The sequence below is a fragment of the Mus pahari genome, chromosome 4, assembly GCF_900095145.1.
Source record: "Mus pahari chromosome 4, PAHARI_EIJ_v1.1, whole genome shotgun sequence".
Classification (NCBI taxonomy): Eukaryota; Metazoa; Chordata; class Mammalia; order Rodentia; family Muridae; genus Mus; species Mus pahari.
The window spans coordinates 96,081,417-96,101,964 of record NC_034593.1 but is presented as its reverse complement, the minus strand read 5'-3'; the positions used below and the strand labels follow the sequence as shown (position 1 = coordinate 96,101,964).

Sequence of the window (20,548 nt, the reverse complement as noted above, 5' to 3'; positions counted from 1 at the left end):
TTTTTATTTCTAATCCATACTTCTTTCATCTTCAAATTTATATCAAAGTGCTAGTATCTCAATTTGATATTTCAGACTACAGTCCGAGTTCTTTCCTGCAACCCTTGGCCCTCTGTATCTACTTCCTAAATAAGTGTAACTACCATTCTTTGAAATTCTAAATACCCTACAACTTGGCCATTTCATATAACAAATGTGGATAGAATATTAGAAAGTAGCCCCTGAGTGGAGAGAGGGAAAGATTTAGGCATTGACTCTATAAATAGCATGTGAATAATTCCAGGAACAAACAAAATTCAAGCAGAGCTATTACTTTCCAAAGGATTTTGCTGTTTACCTGCCAATAGAAACTTGCTTTGATGCCAGGTATGAAAATTCTGTGAAATTAAACCTGATTGCCTTATCTTAACAGATTTTTATGGCCTTGGAATATGGGGAAAAGGGTATTAAGCAAGTGAGTACTTTGTGTAACTGTGGACTTCACCTCCTACTAAGAGGAACAGCATTAAAAGCAGAGTCTGTAATGAAGAGCTGCTGATTTAGAAATCAGTCATATATACATTGCAATAAGCAACTTCTATGAGAAAACCCTTGTGATTACTAGGTAGAGAAATGTTATATAACGCCAATGAAGACCCTGCTGGATCAATTCTGAAGGCAACCATATCCAAGTTAGTTTTCATCCTGGGTGAGTGTATAATCAGATATAGAGTCTTTTTCTTACATAGTTTTTTCCCTCTATTTATTTTGTAATGACACTTGTATGTATATGATGGCTGGGGTGAGCCTTTGCTATAGAATAATCAATTTGGGAACTTTCCTTGTGAGGACAATTTCTCCCAGTCTTAGCATCCCATAGTTAACTGTAATTCATTGTATAGGGGTGAGACCAGGTGAAACTTTCTCCTTTTGTTTTAGCATTTATATTGCTGTCCTTGTTCAGGAAGCCATGTTGATGATACTTAGTTGTATAGCTTACTTGAAATTTTAGGTGAGAAAAATCTCACAGCAATCTCCCTGTTCTCCTGGCTCTTAGAATCTTTCTGCCACTTTTTTTTCTATTATCCTTGACTCTTGAGTGCAGGAGTTATAGATGTAGCAGTTAGGCCTGGCCATCACATGGTCACTTGTTCTCTGCATTTTGATCATTTTCTTTATTGGTCTAAACTTGTTCTAAGCTCAAAAATGCTGCAAGACTGTTCCTTTACTGGGTAAGAACCAAACTTATGTCTGGGTCATAGGACAAGTATTTAGAATGCATTTAGGATTTATGCTGGTTTAAAAAGGTTGAAGCTGGAGATTCTCCTCCAAAATCTATAACGCCACTAGTTCTGGGTAGTTGTCTAGCTTCCAGGCATCATTTTTCTCTGTTTATTGGATCATGTTTCTTTGTTCTTTGGTGTTATATTTATTTATTTGGCTATGTCTGAAGAATAGCTTTCTCTGAGTTGAGGATCAGCAGTACATGAGGCAGAGCTATGGAAGCAGTTAGTTAGAATTATTCTTTAATTAACCTGTATAGTCTTCCTAAATCAGTGATAGCATAAAGTGTTATTCTTAGAAGTACAAGCATTCATAGATCAAATTATATATATATATATTTCATGTAATTTGAAAATGTATTGTCTGCACTAAATCTTTATAGTTTTAAACTCATTGACCTTTAGAATATTTTTTGGAACATAACACCAAGTGTAATTTGTGAAACAGTCAGAGAAATAGTAGTTTGTTCAGTTCGAAGTTGGTTCAAGCCTTTAATTCTAGGACTCAAGATGTTGAGGCAGAGGGAACTCCAGGCCATGGCCAGGCCATGGCTAAAGGGAGACCTTGTCAAAAGAAAACATACCGTGTTTAAGTTGAGTGAAATCATCTTGAGTTTTTTTACTTCATTGTACTTCTGGCATCATTACAAAAGGCTTTACAACATTCTTCTTAATGAACATCCCAGTGCTCTAGGAGAAACTCAATTCTCTGCTTTAAATGATTCTTTTCATGTTATAAGGCTAAACTCATACCATCGGTGGGAGAAAAGGCAATTTGAACATGTGGTCAGTTTGTCTTCTCTAACTTTTATATTCGATAATAAATATTACATGGGAAGTAAAAAAACGGGGTTATTGCTAGTTCTGAGTAGTAAAAGAATAAGTTTAAGAACATTACTAGGGATGTGACCATCTATAATAAGTAAGATGGCCCAGAAGGCTTCTGAATTAGATCCTAGAGAACAGCAGGTAAATGTGTGTTCTGTTTCCAGGTCTCAACCTCCTACTGAATGCTCAAATGGGTAAGTCATTGACTACCTGTTTTATTATTAGCAAAGCCTCAATCTCCATAAATTACTTATAATCCACTATTCTGCTTAATATAGACTATTATTAAATTTTATTCTAATATTTATTTTTGGAAAAAAAAACTTACCAGGAAATCATTTTTACTTGGAGAGGAGAATGGTTCACTTTGTAGAGAGTTGACTATTTTAGTTCTGTTCTCACTGCTATCCAGTATAGCATGACCACTGGAGAGCTATAAACTAATGACTACCTAGCTCCATATGACAGTTGAAACCCTGTTTTTTCTTCTAGGTAAGCCAAACTCCCCCACTGTATTTTCCAAATCTGAACATAAGGCACTTTAATTCAGTTACTATTCTCAAGATGGGCTCATCTTTCAGAGTGTTCACACTAAACACTTCTAAACAGAGATGGGCTCATCTTTCAGAGTGTTCACACTAAACACTTCTAAACAGAGATGGGCTCATCTTTCAGAGTGTTCACACTAATCACTTCTAAACAGAGATCAGCCATCTGAAGCAAAGGAAAGGAAGGAAGCAGGGTCAAACTGTGAGCACAGGTCATTAGCACCAACACATTGCTGTCATCCTTAACCCTCACCTCTCACAGGCTCTGCCTACCAGCTGATGTGTTACTTCAACAACTGGCCTCAGCATCAGCCAGATGTGGGAGGTATAAAGCTTGATGACATTGACCCTTGCCTGTGTACTCACCTAATCTATTGTTATGGTGGGATTTGGGAAAACAACATCACCATGACCAAAAGGAAAGACTCAGATGACTACAAAGATTTTAATGACTTAAAAAAGAGGTAAGTGAAAGAGAAGATATGTCATTTGGTGTCTGTGGAGTCAACAGTTACCACATGTCAATGCTTCTCAATACTATAGGATTGATAGATTTAATGAAGATGCCCAGTTGATCCCTTTTACTTCAACCACATGACATATATTTATGACAAAGATATAAGTTTTGAAGTATTTATATATTTTGAAATTGTTCAATAAATTAATATATGCATTGTCTTGATCATCTCTAGAAATTTGTTACATATATTTATGGTGTCTGTAGATGTATATAAATGTTCATATGCATGCCACAAGACATATGTTGAAGTCAGAGAACAAGTTTCAGGAGTTAGCTCTGTCCTTTCACCATGTGGTTACTGGGAATTGAAATGAGGTGATCAGCCTTGATGGCAAGTGTATTTAACAACTGAGATATCTTGCCTATCCTTGAACAGCTCTATTTTCAGTAATCCAATCTACTCTTTGGAATTTCTAAAATGTTGTTTATTATTATAAACTATACGCACCATGTTGTATAAATGTGGTATCTTGAAATTATGCTTCTTATATCAGTGAAATTTTATAATTCTTATATGTTTTCCTAACCCTTTTTCCCATGACTGGGCCATGATAATAAGTCTGGTTTACACTTGAATTCAAATACTCAACAGTCCATTCCTGCACCGTGTCTTTCTGGGTCTCTCCTACTTTTCTTAGTAACACGCACTCAGTGTTAACACATGCTGTTATAAATGACACATTTCATTCTATTGTTGAATTTTAATGCTTATATATAATCATTGTTTTTGTCTACTCATTCACCTAAGAGTAGGAGATTTCATATCTTGCATATTGTGAATTGTACACTGTTGGTGCCATGTCTTCAACCCATTGAATTCATATCCTTTGGAAATGAATTAAATTGACAATTATATTTGTTACTTTTCAAGGACTATTTATATTAGTTTATATGTTGGTTGCATTAAAGTACATCTGTATAAATAGTTTGTAATTGACTTTTAAAATAGATTTCCTTGACAATGTAGTTTTGTTTCATATTTTATCACAGTAATCATAGCAGCTGAAGACATTTCTATATGGTTTTAAGAAAATTATCTCTGGTTTGTATAGTCTTAAGGTACTTTTGTTCATACCATTATCAGTGTTTTGTCTTGTTTTAAAGAAATGCATAGTCAAGGTTTTAGCCCATTTTTCACTCAGGATGGTTTTTGATCACTCAGAGCTTTTGATTCATGATATATATTGGTTATTAACCTTTCACAAGGTATACAGTTTTAAAATATTTTCCCCCATACATTACTTTATCTTCTTATTCTGTTGATTGTGTCAGCTTTGTTGTAAGAATCTGTAGTACGACATAACTGCATTGAACATCTTTCCTTCTGCTTCCTATGCGATGTGACATTTTTATGAAAAAAATCACTGTTCAGGCCACATTTGTGGAGCTTTATCTGTGTTTCTTTCAGGGAGTATTATCATTTCACAACTTAAATTTTTTATCTTTAACTTACTTTGGTTTCTTTCTACATTTAATGAGAAACAGTGGTCAAAAATTATAATTCTACCTGGAGATAAGTACATATGTAACATTGTATCACTTATGATATGTGCTTAATATTTTAAAAATTAACTATTTTCTTCCATTCTTTGTGTATTTAATCACTCAAAAACTCCAATATCTCAGTGAATTGCACAATGAAGGAAGAGGTTGAACATACTATGAATTAGAAACCAAATAGTCTGATTGATAATCAGAAGATTGGTTTACATTTTCATATAAATATCTTTTGTGAAATATAAACAATCTCTGGTACCTCGGAATTTGCATATCTGTTCAATTTATTCACACATAAGACAAAAATAAGGCAACTACTGCCATGATCAATTGTACTATCATAAATATAGTTAGTTTAATTTATAAATAAATTAAGCTGTTATTTATACTGGGAATATGAACTTTTTGATTTCTTGAGTCAAAGATTACCTGATAGTATGTGAGTCCCTATGCCAGAAAAACAGAACGAGAATCAAGTAGAAAAAGAGACAATGCACTCAAATCTTTAGTGTTCTCTTTTCATGAAAGCTACACTTTGGAAATTGATAGATTAAAAATCACTATTTCCAAAGGTCTGTGTATTTCTAATGAATTGAATTTGTATTAATTATCATAGAGACTAAAACCACAATATTTCAAATAAGATTTTAATTCATTGAGCAGGGATATGAGTTAATTGTCCTTCTGAGTTGTAGGCACTAGAAATATTGGCCAGTACATTCTTTGTATGAAATTTGGAGAAGGAGCATGGGAAAAGTTGTAAGGAGGAGAGTAAGGGGTTGTAGACATGTAGATAAAGGGCTCATGTAGGATATATATATATATATATATATATATATATATATATATATATATATATATATTCCTAAATAGCTTTGTGCCTATATGTCTACAATAACAATTAGTGGACAAAGAGGCCATACATTTGAAGCAGACTGTGGGAAGGTACATATGGGAGGGTTTAGAGGGAAGAATATTATAATTCTATTATAATTTTGAAAGTAAAAATATAGCTTATAAAATTTTGTTCTTTAGTTCACCCAAGTTACTTTGATATTGTTTAAGATTATGGCAACACAAAAATTGTAATAAAATTTCATTAATGGAAAAATTGTTCAAAAGTTTACTGTATAATATGAAGACAAGATTAAATCATAAGAACAGGCCCAATACCACAAACAGTTCCATTTCAAATAGAAGAACCCATGGAATTTGAAATTTCTCTTTTATTTTGCTTTAAAGAAACAATAAGCTGAAAACTCTGCTGTCTATTGGTTGCTGGAACTTCGGAGATGGCTCGTAAGTCCTCACCAGAGAGATTTTTCATTCACATTTTATTGAAAACGATCTAGAGTAGCATGATTTCTGTCTCATTTTCCTACACAGTTTTAAATAGAGTATTAAGAGTGTCTACTAAGTGAACATGTTAACTAAATAAATGTCTACAATGGAACTTCAATACTAACTAAAAGACACTGGAAAGACTAGAGTATATTTCATATGTTTAAATGTTTGGATTAATATTCTGGCACTTCATCTCCTAATATTTAGTTACCTATTTCATAACAGACATCCTTCTTAAAGCAACTCAGAACACAAAGCCAGAGGAACAACGGGTATACTTTTGTTCATTGTTTCCAAAAGAAGGGAAAGAAAATGGATATGCATAATCAGTAAGACTTCTTTGGGAGCACATGAATTTGGGATCTAGTTGAAGACCAAACATGCTGATATGTTAGTTGAATTCAAAACAAAGACAGCTGCATTCAATACATAGAACATTAGAATCAGCAGTAATAAAATAAATGAACGTTGACCAAAAGCAGAGATTGTACATGGATTCCCTGAGAACCACAGAGACTTAATCTGGGGGAAAGTTCCTGATGAAAGGCTCAGAGACAGATATTAATTAATAAAACATCTTTATCACAGTATGTTTAGATTCCTGAAGCATTATTATGATTTCTTTGGGTTCCTTTAGTTTTATCACCATGGTGTCCACTCCTGAGAACCGCCACTCTTTCATTACTTCGATCATAAAGTTCCTGCGAAAGTATGGATTTGATGGGTTTAATTTGGCTTGGCAGTACCCTGGTTGTTATGGAAGCCCTTCTAGGGACAAACATCTCTTTACTACCCTGATGCAGGTAAGGAAAACAGGAATAAATACCGCTTTTATTCCTAGAAGTTTTGAAATTTTGTCTTTCTAAGGGGAATTATTATATGACAAAACTAAAGATAAATTTAGATTTATAAAATATTATCATTGCAAAAAATCCTTAAATATCATTACTTCATTCGACAAGGTAAATGCTAGTTTTTTTTTTTTTACCACATATAGTTTACAAAACACAAGATTTATTTATCTTGGAATTACATATACGGGTGTTTTGCCTAAATGTATGCCTACACACCAGGAGAGGGCCTCAGATCACATTGACTACAGTTATAGACAATTTTGAGTCACCATATGGATCCTGGGAATTGAAACCCTGGACAAGCCAGTGTTTTTAACTGCTGAGTCACACCTTTCACCCCTGACCACATGAGTTTTAAGACCCATAATTCATTTCAGCTTCACATTTTTCATTAGTTAATGTTGATATCACAAGTATTACACACACACAGAGAGAGAGAGAGAGAGAGAGAGAGAGAGAGAGAGAGAGAGAGAGAGATACACATAGTGGAGTTACAATATAATGGAGGTGGACAATATAATATTCCACCTAAGACTGTATGCTACCAAATACAACCCTCCAATAACAGAAATGAGAAATATCTTTTTGAGTTGTTGACCAACGGAGTCCTATAGACCTCTCAGATATTGCAGACCATTGCTAATTCTATTGATTCTCCTTTACAACTTGATGGCAAAACACTTGTAGTGAATATACCACATACTTGAGTCATACAACATAGAGAAATATAGATAGTACTCATATGGAACATTCTTTTCTGTTGGGTAGTATTTCATAGCGCTTGAAGGTGCTATACAAACTATCAGAGGGAAAAAACTAATCATTAACGCCATCCAGCTATGAACCACTAATGACCTACCTTCAAGTTATTCCCACTAATACAATGTTAAAGGAGTAACTGGACACTTTTTGACTACATTTAGAATCTGTTTCATTAGAAAGAACCCACACCTGACTATGAGCTAAGAATCTGAATAAATAGGCAATGGTTCCTAGGAGAAAACAGACTAAAATTATTCCACTAAATGAACATAGCAACAAAGTGACTCCTAATGACATATTGCTATTCCTATAAGTTGGTGAATAACTTACCCCTCATCAGAGAAGCTACTATTTTCAGTAGAGGAGTACAGAAAGCCAAAAATGGAGAGAACAAATTTATTTTATAAGCCAGAAGCGACAGATAATTTCAAAGAAACAGTTTTTTAGACACAAGGTAACACACATATGAATACATGTATCATAGAGATTGTGATAGCATTCACAAGAGCAGGACAAGATTAAACCAGACAAAATTTCAGCAAAAAAGGTGAAGTGGGCATAAAATACCATCCTTGGACAAATGGTTACATGTAATGAATTGCAAATAGAAGAAAGACAATATATTGTTTTTAATTATATGATACGGGGTATATCAACCACATTACAAGGTAAGCTCCATGTTAAAGAGTAGATAGTTCATACAAACTGACCTGTATAATTTGTTTTGCTTAGAGTGAAAGAGTTCATGATCTTTGATTAGTAGCAAGGTATAGGAGAATTCGGAAGAAGTTGAGGGAGGGAATTAATATGCTCAACATACATTGTATGAATATTTTAAAAGAATAAATAAAAGTGTTAAAATACAATGAATGCATAATACTTTTGGTGAATAACATGATAAAAGAATGCAAAGCATAAATTGATTCAGTATATTTAAACAAATGTTCATGGAAAATGAAAAAGTGCTTCACAAAGTATTATTTATTTTCTATTGCTGGAATAAAATACCATGACCAACACAACTTACACAACTGTTTATTTTGCCTTGAAGATCTAGAGAGTTAGCATAAAAGTAAGCACTAAGCATGGTAGCTGGAACAATATTTTGAGAGCTCACAGTTTGAACCATAACATGAAAATGTAAATGCGAAATAGACGTAGACATGTTTTTAAATTTCAAATTTCTCCCCACCCGTGACTTTCTTCCTCTAGTAAGGTTGTACTACCTTAACAACTTCAAATATGTCACTGACTAGGGACCTGTTCAAAGTACCAAGGCTATAGGGGGATTTTCTCATTCAATTCACTGCAGTACATAAAATGCTTTCTCTCAGTGATGAAAATAGTCTGGTGCTATGCAACTAAGGATAGATAGTGACTTCATGTATGAAACAGATGAGTCTGTGAGAACATTTTTACTACTTCTTTGAGAAGTTCATAAGATGTGTTTTGATAATATTTACTCCCTGCCAACTCCTTTGAAATTCTCTTGCTTCCAAAATAAATTTGTGTTCTATTTTTAAAAATCTATCTAGTCCAATGTTTGCTGCCCACATGTTCTTGGAAGTCACCTTCCATTGGAGCATGATCAATCTTAGTGTTTACACTTGTAAGGAAAACTGACTGCCCCTGCCTAAGCAGCTCTCCATGCCAGAATATTGTCTGACTTATGCTTATATAGGGTGTATGAATATTGTCACAATTTCTGTGAATTAATATATGTGTCTGTATTTCTGTGTTCAGAAACATTGTTTTCTTATGGTCACCTACCATCTCTGGTTAATATAATTTTTAAAGTCATAAAAAGTTCATCTATTGAGCAGATGGAAGCAAATTTCTACACAACTGAATGCTGGATCCAGGGCATTAAAGCAAATGTAGTTCTAAAGCATGGTGATCCAGGGATGCATTGATGGACATCTAAGACCTTTACAGTGGTTTTGAATGTCTGCTGACTTTTTGTGTAACTTTGGGGAAAATCTCTATTACCTATGAATAATAGGCATGTGCTAAGTTTATTAACATCATTTACCCCAATGACTTTATTGAAATGTTGACATACTAACATAAAATAAAATATGTAAAAGTACTTTATCATGTATTTTATTTAAGGAGCTAAATTAATTCCACACATACTGTGTTATACCTTATTACTCTATAGGAAATACGTAAAGCTTTTGAAAAAGAGGTGAGCAAGAACAAAAAGCCCAGGCTGATGGTCACTGCTGCAGTTGCTGGTGTTATATCCACAATCCAATTTGGCTATGAGATCCCCCAACTGTCACAGTGAGTGATGTACCTGCCCCTGTACTACTATAGTGTGAACACTTTTTTTTTAATCTCTGGGATGTCCTACTGATTTAAGTTTTGTTCAGAGGCCTTGGAAAGGTCATCTTTTGCTAGAGTAGGTATGGATAATAACCATAAAAAATGATTTTATTCTGAGAGTGCCTAGCAGCAACTGACTGAGAAAGATCCAGATACTCACAGCTAAATATCAAACTGAGGTCAGGGACCTCTATGGAAGAGTTAGGAGAAGAATTGAAGGAACTGAAGGGGATGGCAACTGCATAGGAAGACCAGCAGTATCACCTAATCTGGATCCCTAGAATCTCACAGAGATTAGGCTACCAACTAAAGAGCAAACACAAGCTGTTCTGCGATCTTCAACATATATGTAGCAGTGGATTTCATTGTCTGGTCTCAGTGGAAGACGATGTGCCTAACTTTGTAGAGACTTGATGCCCCAGGAATTGGGGATGCTCAGGGAGTGCTCTCTCTCTGCAAGAGGGGACTGGAAGCTGGCAACATTTGGGGTGTAAATAAATAAAATAATAATAAAAATAAAAAAGAAGTGCTTTTAAGTATTTTCCCCTAACCCAGGTCCTTGGACTATATTCAAGTCATGACTTATGATCTCCATGGATCTTGGGATGGCTACACTGGAGAAAACAGTCCTCTCTATAAATCTCCAACTGAAACTGGAGTAAAGGCCTTTCACAACATAGTAAGATACTGCACAGACAAGTGATGCGATAAATCATATGTACATTTAGGCACAAAATCAACACAATCAAATCTCATTGTTTAAAGTCATCAATCATGTCGCATTGACTATAAATTCAAATTTATTGAAATGTTTTATAAGAAATTACCAGTCAGTTTTTAGGTTAATATGGAAATTTGAATGGTTAGAATAAATAGCAATCATAATTAATCATAGAAGGTCAGTGGGTTGAACATTATAGATAATTTTTGCTACTGCAGAAATATATTATGGACAACTGGAAGAACAAAGGGGCATCACCTGAGAAGCTCATCGTTGGATTCCCAGCATATGGACACACCTTCATCCTGAGTGACTCCACTAAAACAGAAATTGGTGCCCCTAGCAATCGTGGTGGTCATCCAGGACCTTACACAAAGAAAACTGGATTCTGGGCCTATCACGAGGTTAGTAGTTGGTTGTACAATGCTCTATAAATTTTATGTGCCTAAGTAGAAAAATGTGCTCACTCTGAGTGTTCATTCTGTCTTTTTTGTACACTGAGTAGAATGCTATTTCAAGGACTTAAATTTTTTGTATCATGGCTTCCAGGTAACCAAATGTGATAAGTATTTAATAACACATTGTTCTTTCAATTACCAGATCACACAGTTACATAAACAAAAGTCTCTGAATACCATGGATCCTGAAACCAAATACTAAAATGTTGGTTAGTTTCTGAACATTTAAAAGACATGGAGATATATCTCAGTTCTTCATTTCTTGCCTAGAACATATACAGCCCTGGCTTCAATCCCCAGTATCACAGAAATAAAAATGAGCTCATAGTATATAGTAATATATTATGAATGTATTTGGTAGGCACAGCACCTCACACTCATTTACTCTATTCAAGAGACAGAGGCAATAGTATCACCATTTTGAAGTGAGTCTATATAGATAGAGATCTTCTCTCAAACAAACAAACAAAAAACTGGAGACGTAACCCACTGCTAAAGTCCTTATTTATCATTGTCAAGGCCTTGTGGGGGGGGGATCTCTACTACACAAAATAAAACAATCCAAATCATCCTCATTAATTTATAGGATTAGTTTCCTAGAAACCTAATCAATTACAGATTTGATGTAAACCTCATAGAGACAATAAAAGGAAGGAAAGCAAATAAATATACATATTTTTTCTTACATGGAATTAATATTTAAAGGCTGTGAAATTCTTAACTTTTTAAAGATTTGCACATTCCTGAAAAATGGAGCCATTCAGGTCTGGAATGCTGCTCAGCAAGTGCCCTATGCCTTCCATGGCAATGAGTGGGTTGGCTATGACAATATCAAGAGCTTTCATATCAAGGTAAGTTTAGTTCCTTGGATGTGCTGGGCCCTGATTCTGAGTCCCAGGAAACAAAGTGACTCCCACTGTTCTTTTTCTCTTAACCAGGCTCAGTGGCTTAAGCAGAACAACTTTGGAGGTGCCATGATTTGGGCCATTGGTATGGATGACTACACTGGCTCTTTCTGTGGTCAGGGCACATTTCCCCTGACTTCCACCTTGAAGAAAACCCTCAAAGTGCACAGTGCAAGTAAGTGATAGTAAGAGGATGCAGAAGGTGTATAAGAGTTCCTTCATCAACTCAAAGGAAGACTTAAAATGCCAGACATTTTTCCAGTGAGATTCTTACTTTTTCTCTAACTGCTAACCACTATGCCAGCAATTTTATATTCCATAGGAAATCATAACTCCTTAGTTTTTTGTTTTCTTATTTGTTTCTACATGAGATAGACACCCTAGTAAGGTTTAATAGGTATCCCTAACTAGTACTCTCATAAATCTAACCTATTATTCATGGGGATTACTAATGCCTATATTTATTTCAGACTATTTTTTAAAAAAACACATTTGTTTGTTACTTATACAACATCCTCCAGAAAGGTTTTCTATACACTGGGTGTCAGTGGCTATTTCTTAACTGACTTATATGGGAAATGTCTTAGTTAGGGTACTATTGCTATGATGAAACACCATGGCTAAAAGCAACTTGGAAAGGAAAGTATTTATTTGGCTTAGACTTCCACTTCACTTTTGATCAAGGAAGCTAGAGCAGGAACTCCTGAAGAACAGGAATCTGGAGGCAGGAGTCAATTTAGAGGCCAAAGAGGGGTGCTACATATTGCCTTGTTCCCCATTGTTTGCTCAACCTGCTTTCTTACAAACCCAGTTCCTGAGATGGCATGGCCCACAATGGACTTGGTCCTCCCCCATCAATCAGTAGTTAAGAAAATGCCCTACAGACTTGTCTACACTCCAGTCTTATATATTAACTGAGGTTCCCTCATCTCAGATGACTTTAGCTTTTGTCCAGTTGACATAAAATTACCCAACAAAGGGAGGTCAACTTTTTAAATTGTGACTTAGGCAGGCTTGATATAATAACTACTTGTAATTTTTTTTTATCTTAACTGATCAACCCTTGAGTTCATTGTACCAACACACCAGGCCACTTCCCCCTGCCCAGTTCTCTTGTTTAAGAGCATCCAGTTTCCTCACATGAAATCATTGATCTGCTGTTTTTGCTGTATGTTTTAGGTTGTAATGTAACTGCTCTTTCAACCAATGTGACTGGTAGCAGGAACAGCAGCTCTGGGGCATTGGAGCCTGTGTTGCAACTCAGTAGCAAATAACAGAAGTAGCATCTGGCACGGCCTGAAGGGAATTACATTCCAGAACTGCCAGGCAGAATCTGTTTTCAAGAGCAGCCAACTTTGCATATCTAGACAGGGACATAATCTACTACATTTCTCCTGGGTCTCTGCATTGTGTCTCTTGCACCTTTTTAGGACCATCTTACTTCTACTAATAAAATAAGCAGTCAGAACATGAGTGTTTTTGGTTATTTTGTAATTCAGCAAAAAAAATTACATTATTTATTCTTTTAAAATATTTTACTTTTCTTTGTTAATTACACAGATCTATACAATTCATTTGATCTTATACATACCATACTACTTCACCCTCCCTCTCTTTGGGACATACTGATCTATCTTACTCCTGAGTGGACTGTTAATTCTGGGCATTTATCCAGAGACATACTTGGCAAGTCCAGTCTGGGGCTTGGGCTAGAGTTTTGAAGAGTTAAAACTTAACCCTACATCTGACAGAGGGCCAATATCCAAAATATACAAAGAACTCAAGAAGTTAGACTCCAAATAAAACCAAAAATCCCAATTAAAAGTGGAGTACATGGGTAATAAGAAAATTCTCAACAGAGGGATCTCAAATGCCTGAGAAGCACTTAAATGTTCAACATCCTTAGTCATCAGGGAACTTCAAATCAAAACAACCCCGAGATTCTACCTTAAAGCAATCAGAATGGTTAAGATAAAAAACTCAAGCAAAAGACCATGCTGGTGAGGATGTGGAGAAAGAGGTCTACTCCTCCATTGCGAGTATGGTTGCAACCTGGTACAATAATTCTGGAAATCAATCCACCAGTTCCTCAAAAAATTAGAAATATTTCTGCCTGAAGATCCAGCTATACCTTTCCTAGATATACCCAAGAGATGCTTCACCATATAAGAAGGACACGTGCTCCAATATGTTTATATCAGCCTTATTTGTAATAGTCAGAAGCTGGAAAGAACTCAGATGTCCCTCAACCAAAGAATGGGTGCAGAACACGTGGTTCATTTACACAATGGAATACTATTCAGCTGTTAAGAATGAGGTCAACATGAATTTTGCAGGCAAATGGATAGAACTAGAAAATATCATTCTGAGTAAGGTAACCCAGACACAAAAGGACATACACTGTATGTACTCACTGATATGTGCATATTAGCCCCAAAGCTCAGCATATCCACGATACAACTCACAGGTCATATTAAGTTTAACAAGAAGGAAGGCCACTTTGTAGATGCTTCAATCCTATTTAGAAGGGGAAATAAAATAACCATGGGAGACAGAGGTGGGGAGACCTGGATGGGAAAGGGAAAGGGGGAAGGAAAGGCAGGAACAGGTGTAGGGGGGAGGAGAGAAAGGCAGAGGGCAAGCAGAGTGAATTGAAATGTGCACCAGTGGGGGTTTGGGGGGTGAAGGGTGGGGGTTAGGGATGGAGGTGGAGGGGTAGAGGATAGGGGAAGCCTCTAGAAAATCCCAGAGAACTGGGCTGTGAGAGGCTAGTAGGAATTAACGGGGGTGATATCAGGAGAAATGCCTAACAGTGGGGAGATGGAACCTAAAGAGATTACCTCCAGTACATAAACATGGTCCCCAGTTGAGGCACATGACCACCCACCCATCTTGAAAAAAATTGACCCAAAATTGTTCCTGTCTCAAGGAAATGCAGGGACATAAGTGGTGCAGAGACTTAAAGAAAAACCATCCAGTGACTGGCCCATTGTGGGATTTATCCCATGTGTGCACATGAAAACCTGACACCATTACTGATACTATGTTCACAGACAGGAGTCTAGCATGGCTGTCCTCTGAGAAGCTCTACCAACAGCTGACTGAAACAAAGGCTGACATTTCTAGCCAACCATTGGATTGAGTTCAGGGATCCTTAAAGAATAGTTAGGTGAAGGACTAAAGGAGCTGAGGGGGATTGCAACCCCGTAGAAAGAACAACAGTGTCAACTATCCCAGAGCCCTCAGAGCTCCCAGAGATTAAGTCAACAACCAAGGGGCATACATGGGCTGGATTGTGGTCTTGGGCAGGTACATGTATAGTAGAGGACAGCCTTGTCTGGCCTCAGTGGGCTAAAATGTAATTAATCCTGTGGAAACTTGATGCCCCAGGGGAGAAGGATGTTAGATGCTGGTGCAGGTGGGGTGGGTGGGATGGGTGAGCACCCTCTTGGTAACTGGGCTTGGGGTTGAGATGAAGAACTCAAGGAGAGGGGACCAGGGAGGGCACAACTTTTGGAATATAAATAAATGAAATAATAATAATAATAATAATAATAATAATAATAATAATAATAATCCATTGGTGTTCTATTCAGGAAATTGTCCCCTGTGGTCTTGTGTTTCAGGATCTTCCCCCACTTTCTCCTCTAAAAGTTTCAGTGTATCTGGTTTTATGTGGAGGTCCTTAATCCACTCGGACTTGAGCTTTGTACAAGTAGATAAGAATGGGTAAATTTCTGTTCTTCTACATGCTAACAACCAGTTGAGCAAGCACCATTTGTTGAAAATGCTGTCTTTTTTCCACTGGGTGTTTTTAGTTTCCTTAACAAATATTAAGTGACCATAGGTTTGTGGGTTCTTTGCCGAGTCTTCAGTTCTATTCCATCAATCTTCCTACATGTCTCTGTACCAATTTTATCACTATTAATCTGTAATATGGCTTGATGTCAGGAATGGTGATTGCCCCAGAATTTCTTTTATTGTTGAGAATAGCTTTTGTTATCATGGGTTTTTTTTTGTTCTTCCAAATGAATTTGAGAATTGCTCTTTCTAGCTCTATGAAGAATTGAGTTGGAATTTTGATGGGGTTTGCATTGAATTTGTAGATTGATTTTGGCAAGATGGCCATTTTTACTATATTAATCCTGCCAATTCATGAGCATGGGAGATCTTTCCATATTCTGAGATCTTCTTCGATTTCTTACCTCAGAGACTTGAAGTTCTTGTCATACAGATCTTTCACTTGCTTTGTTAGAGTCACACCAAGGTATGTAATATTACTTGTGACTATTGTAAGGGGTGTCATTTCCCTAATTTCTTTCTCAGCCTGTCTGTCATTTGAGTAGAAGAAGGCTACTGATTTGTTTGAATTAATTTTATATCCAGCCACTTTGTTGAAGTTGTTTATCAGTTTTAGGAGTTCTCTGGTAGAATTTTTGGGATAAGTTAAGTATATGATTATATGCTCTAAGATCAAGAATTGACAATGGGACCCCATAAAATTGCAAAGTTTCTGTAACTCAAAGGACACTGTCAATAGGACAAACCAGCAATCAACAGATTAGGAAAAGATCTTTACCAATCTTACATCCAATAGAGAGCTAATACTCAATATATACAAAGAACTCAAGAAGTTAGACTCGAGAGAATCAAATAACCCTATGAAAAATGAGGTACAGGGCTAAACAAAGAATTTTCAACTGACAAAGATCGAATGACTGAGAAGCACCTAAAGAAATGTCCAATATCCTTAGTCATCAGGGAAATATAAATCAAAATAACCCTGAGATTCAAAATCACACCAGTCAGAATGGCTAAGATGAAAAGCTCAGGTGATGGTTAGGATGTGGAGAAAGAGGAACACTGCTCCATTGTAGGTGGGATTTAAAGCTGGTACAACCACTCTGGAAATTGGTTTGGGGATCCTCAGAAAATTGGACATTGTATTACCTGAGGACCCAGCTATATCACTCCTGGGCATATACCCAGAAGATACTCCAACATGTAATAAGGACACATGCTCCACTATGTTCATAGCAGCCTCATTTATAATTGCCAGAAGCTGGAAAGAATGCCCAGAAACTTGGAATATCCAAGACACATTATGGAAAACAGAAGGAAATCAAGAAAGATGAACATTTGTGGACACTTCATTCCTCCTTAGAATAAGGAACATAACCCCAATGAAAAATTATAGGTACAGCGACAAAATTTAGAGCTAAGATGAAAGGATGGACTATCCAGAGAGGACCCCATTCGGGAGTCCATCCCATCATCAGCCACCAAACCTAGATACTAATGCTCATACCGGCAAGATACGGCTGAAGGGACCCTGATATTGTGGCCTCTTGTGAGGCTATGCCAGAGCCTGGTAAACACCGAAATGGATGATCACAGCCAGCTACTGGATGGAACACAGGGTCCCCAATGGAGGAACTAGAGAAAGTACCCAAGTACCTGAAGGGGCTGCAACCCTGTAGGTGGAACAACAACAGGAACTAACCAGTACCCCCTGGGTTTGTGTTTCTAGCTGCATTTGTAGCAGAAGATGACCTAATCGGCCATCAGTGGGAATAGAGGNTCCATGGTCTTCCAAACTCCATATGACCTAGCACAAGNCAAGGCCTGGGCCAAGTAGTGGGAGTGGGTGGGTAGGGGGACTGAGGTGGGGGGAGGGGTATGGGAAACTTTCGGGATAGCATTTGAAATGTAAATAAAGAAAATAATAAAAAAAAATAAAATAAAATGGAGGTAAAAAAAAAAAAGAATGCAAATGTTCTTCAACAGAGGAATGGGCACAGAAAATGTTGCACATTTACACAATGGAGTACAACTCAGCTATTAAAAATAATAACTTCATGAAATTCTTAGGCAAATGGATGAAACTAGAATATCATTCTGTGTGAGGTAACCCAATCAGAAAAGAACACATATAGTATGCACTCACTCATGAGTGGATATTATCCCAAAAGCTTGAAATATCCAACATACAATACATAGACCACAGGAAGCTGAAGAAGGAAAACCAGGATGTAGATACTTCGGTACTTCTTAGAAAGGGGAACAATATACTCAATTAAGCAAATATGGAGACAAATTGTAAAGCAGAGACTGAAAGAAAGGCCATCCATAGACTGTCCCACTTGGGTATCTATCTCACATACAGTCACCAAACCCTGACACTATTGTGGAAGCAAAGAAATGCTTGCTGAAAGGAGCCTGATATAGCTTTCTCCCGAGAGGTCTTGCCAGAGACTCATAAATACAGAGCCAGATGCTCACAGCCATCCATTGGACTGAGTGTGGGGTCCCCAATGGAGGAGTTAGAGAAAGGGCTTAAGGATCTGAAGGGGTTTGCAACCCCATAGGAAGAACAACATCAACCAACGCGACCACCCAAAGATCCCATGGACTAAGCCACCAATCAAGGAATACATGTGGTTCCAGTTGCATATGTAGAAGAGGATGGCATCAATGGCAGGAGAGGTCCATCCACCTATGAAGGCTCGATAGATGCCCCAGGGTAGGGGAATTGAGGGCAGGTAGGTGGGAGTGCGTGGGTAGGGATACACCCTCATAGAAGCAGAGGGAGATGGAATGATATAGGGTTTTCCAGGAGGGGGAGACAGGGAAAGGGGATAACACTTGAAGTATAAATAAAGAAAATCCAATTAAAAAATAACAATAATAAAAGCCCTGTTCTTGGTAAGCCCCTTCTTTTTTTTTCTTTTTTTTATTATTATTTTCTTTATTTACATTTCAAATGCTATCCCGAGAAAGTTTCCCCTCCCCCTCCCCCCACCTCTGTTCCCCTACCCACCCACTCCCACTACTTGGCCCAGGCCTTGCCTTGTGCTAGGTCATATAGAGTTTGGAAGACCAAGGAGCCTCTATTCCCACTGATGGCCGCTAGGTCATCTTCTGCTACATATGCAGCTAGAAACACAAACCCAGGGGGTACTGGTTAGTTCCTGTTGTTGTTCCACCTACAGGGTTGCAGCCCCCTTCAGGTACTTGGGTACTTTCTCTAGTTCCTCCATTGGGGACCCTGTGTTCCATCCAGTAGCTGGCTGTGATCATCCATTTCGGTGTTTACCAGGCACTGGCATAGCCTCACAAGAGGCCGCAATATCAGGGTCCCTTCAGCAGTATCTTGCTGGCATGAGCATTAGTATCTAGGTTTGGTGGCTGATGATGGGATGGGCTCCCGAATGGGGTACTCTCTGGATAGTCCATCCTTTCATCTTAGCTCTAAATTTTGTCTCTGTACCTATAACCTTTCATGAGAGTTATGTTCCTTATTCTAAGGAGGAATGAAGTATCCACAAATGGTCATCCTTCTTGATTTTCTTCTGTTTTCCATAATGTGTCTTGGATATTCCAAGTTTCTGGGCTAATATCCGCTTATCAGTGAGTACATATCTAGTGACTTCTTTTGTGATTGGGTTACCTCACTAAGGATGATATCCTCCAAATACATCCATTTGCCCAAGAATTTCATAAATTCATTGTTTTTAATGGCTGAGTAGTACTCCATTGTGTAAATGTACCACATTTTCTGTATCCATTCCTCTATTGAGGGACATCTGGGTTCTTTCCAGCTTCTGGCTATTATAAATAAGGCTGCTATGAACATAGTGGAGCATGTGTCCTTATTACCAGTTGGAAGATCTTCTGGGTATATGCCCAGAAGAGGTATAGCAGGATCCTCCGGTAGTACTATGTCTAATTTTCTGAGGAACCGCCAGACTGATTTCCAGAGTGGTTGAACAAGCTTGCAATCCCACCAGCAATGGAGGAGTGTTCCTATTTCTCCACAACCTCGCCAGCATCTGCTGTCACCTGAATCTTTAATCTTGGCCATTCTGACTGGTGTGAGATGGAATCTCAGGGTTGTTTTGATTTGCATTTCCCTGATGGCTAAGTATGTTGAACATTTTTTCAGGTGTTTCTCAACCATTCGATATTCCTCAGTTGAGAGTTCTTTATTTAGCTCTGTACCCCATTTTTTAATGGGTTTATTTGAGTTTTTGGAGTCCAGTTTCTTGAGCTCTTTGTATATATTGGATATAAGTCCTCTATTATATTTTTCTGGTTTATGCTCCTAAGGCAGTTGTGTTTGAGGTATCCTCTGCTCTTTTTGTCAACATTGTTTGATTTAGCTCTCAGACCTTGGCACATTCTACACTATAAATGATGCTGTACTTCTATGTAAACTTGCTTGGCATAAATCTAATCAAAGATTTTGCTTTTGTGTTTTTTTTTTGGTTTCATCCCTGGTCATCCCTCTTCCTTAACAGTTTGGCATTCGAGTCCCTAGTGGGATCTTGAGAACACAATGTAGTTCAAGTGGAGATGAAATCATAAAGAGTAATTATAATCATGATAAATAAAAAAAGAGTGAGACTCAAGGATTACCTGTCAGAAGGAAAATGGTGGAAAAAAAACCTGGGGCTGCTGAATTATAAAGAACACTTCCTTATTTAAATCCCTTACTTGCTTTTGCATTGTGGTACTTGTA

General features: G+C 37.2%; 1 protein-coding gene across 1 annotated transcript; it reads left to right on the top strand.

Moving 5' to 3' along the window:
* Positions 1-461: 461 nt before the first annotated feature.
* On the top strand, positions 462-13,495 carry LOC110320540 (acidic mammalian chitinase-like). Its single transcript, XM_021196610.1, has 11 exons — positions 462-688; positions 2,255-2,284; positions 2,901-3,102; positions 5,898-5,954; positions 6,637-6,802; positions 9,777-9,901; positions 10,499-10,622; positions 10,883-11,068; positions 11,854-11,973; positions 12,061-12,202; positions 13,207-13,495. The coding sequence occupies exons 1-11, from the start codon at positions 613-615 to the stop codon at positions 13,299-13,301; spliced, it is 1,323 nt and encodes a 440-aa protein (XP_021052269.1). The 5' UTR covers positions 462-612; the 3' UTR covers positions 13,302-13,495.
* Positions 13,496-20,548: the final 7,053 nt, after the last annotated feature.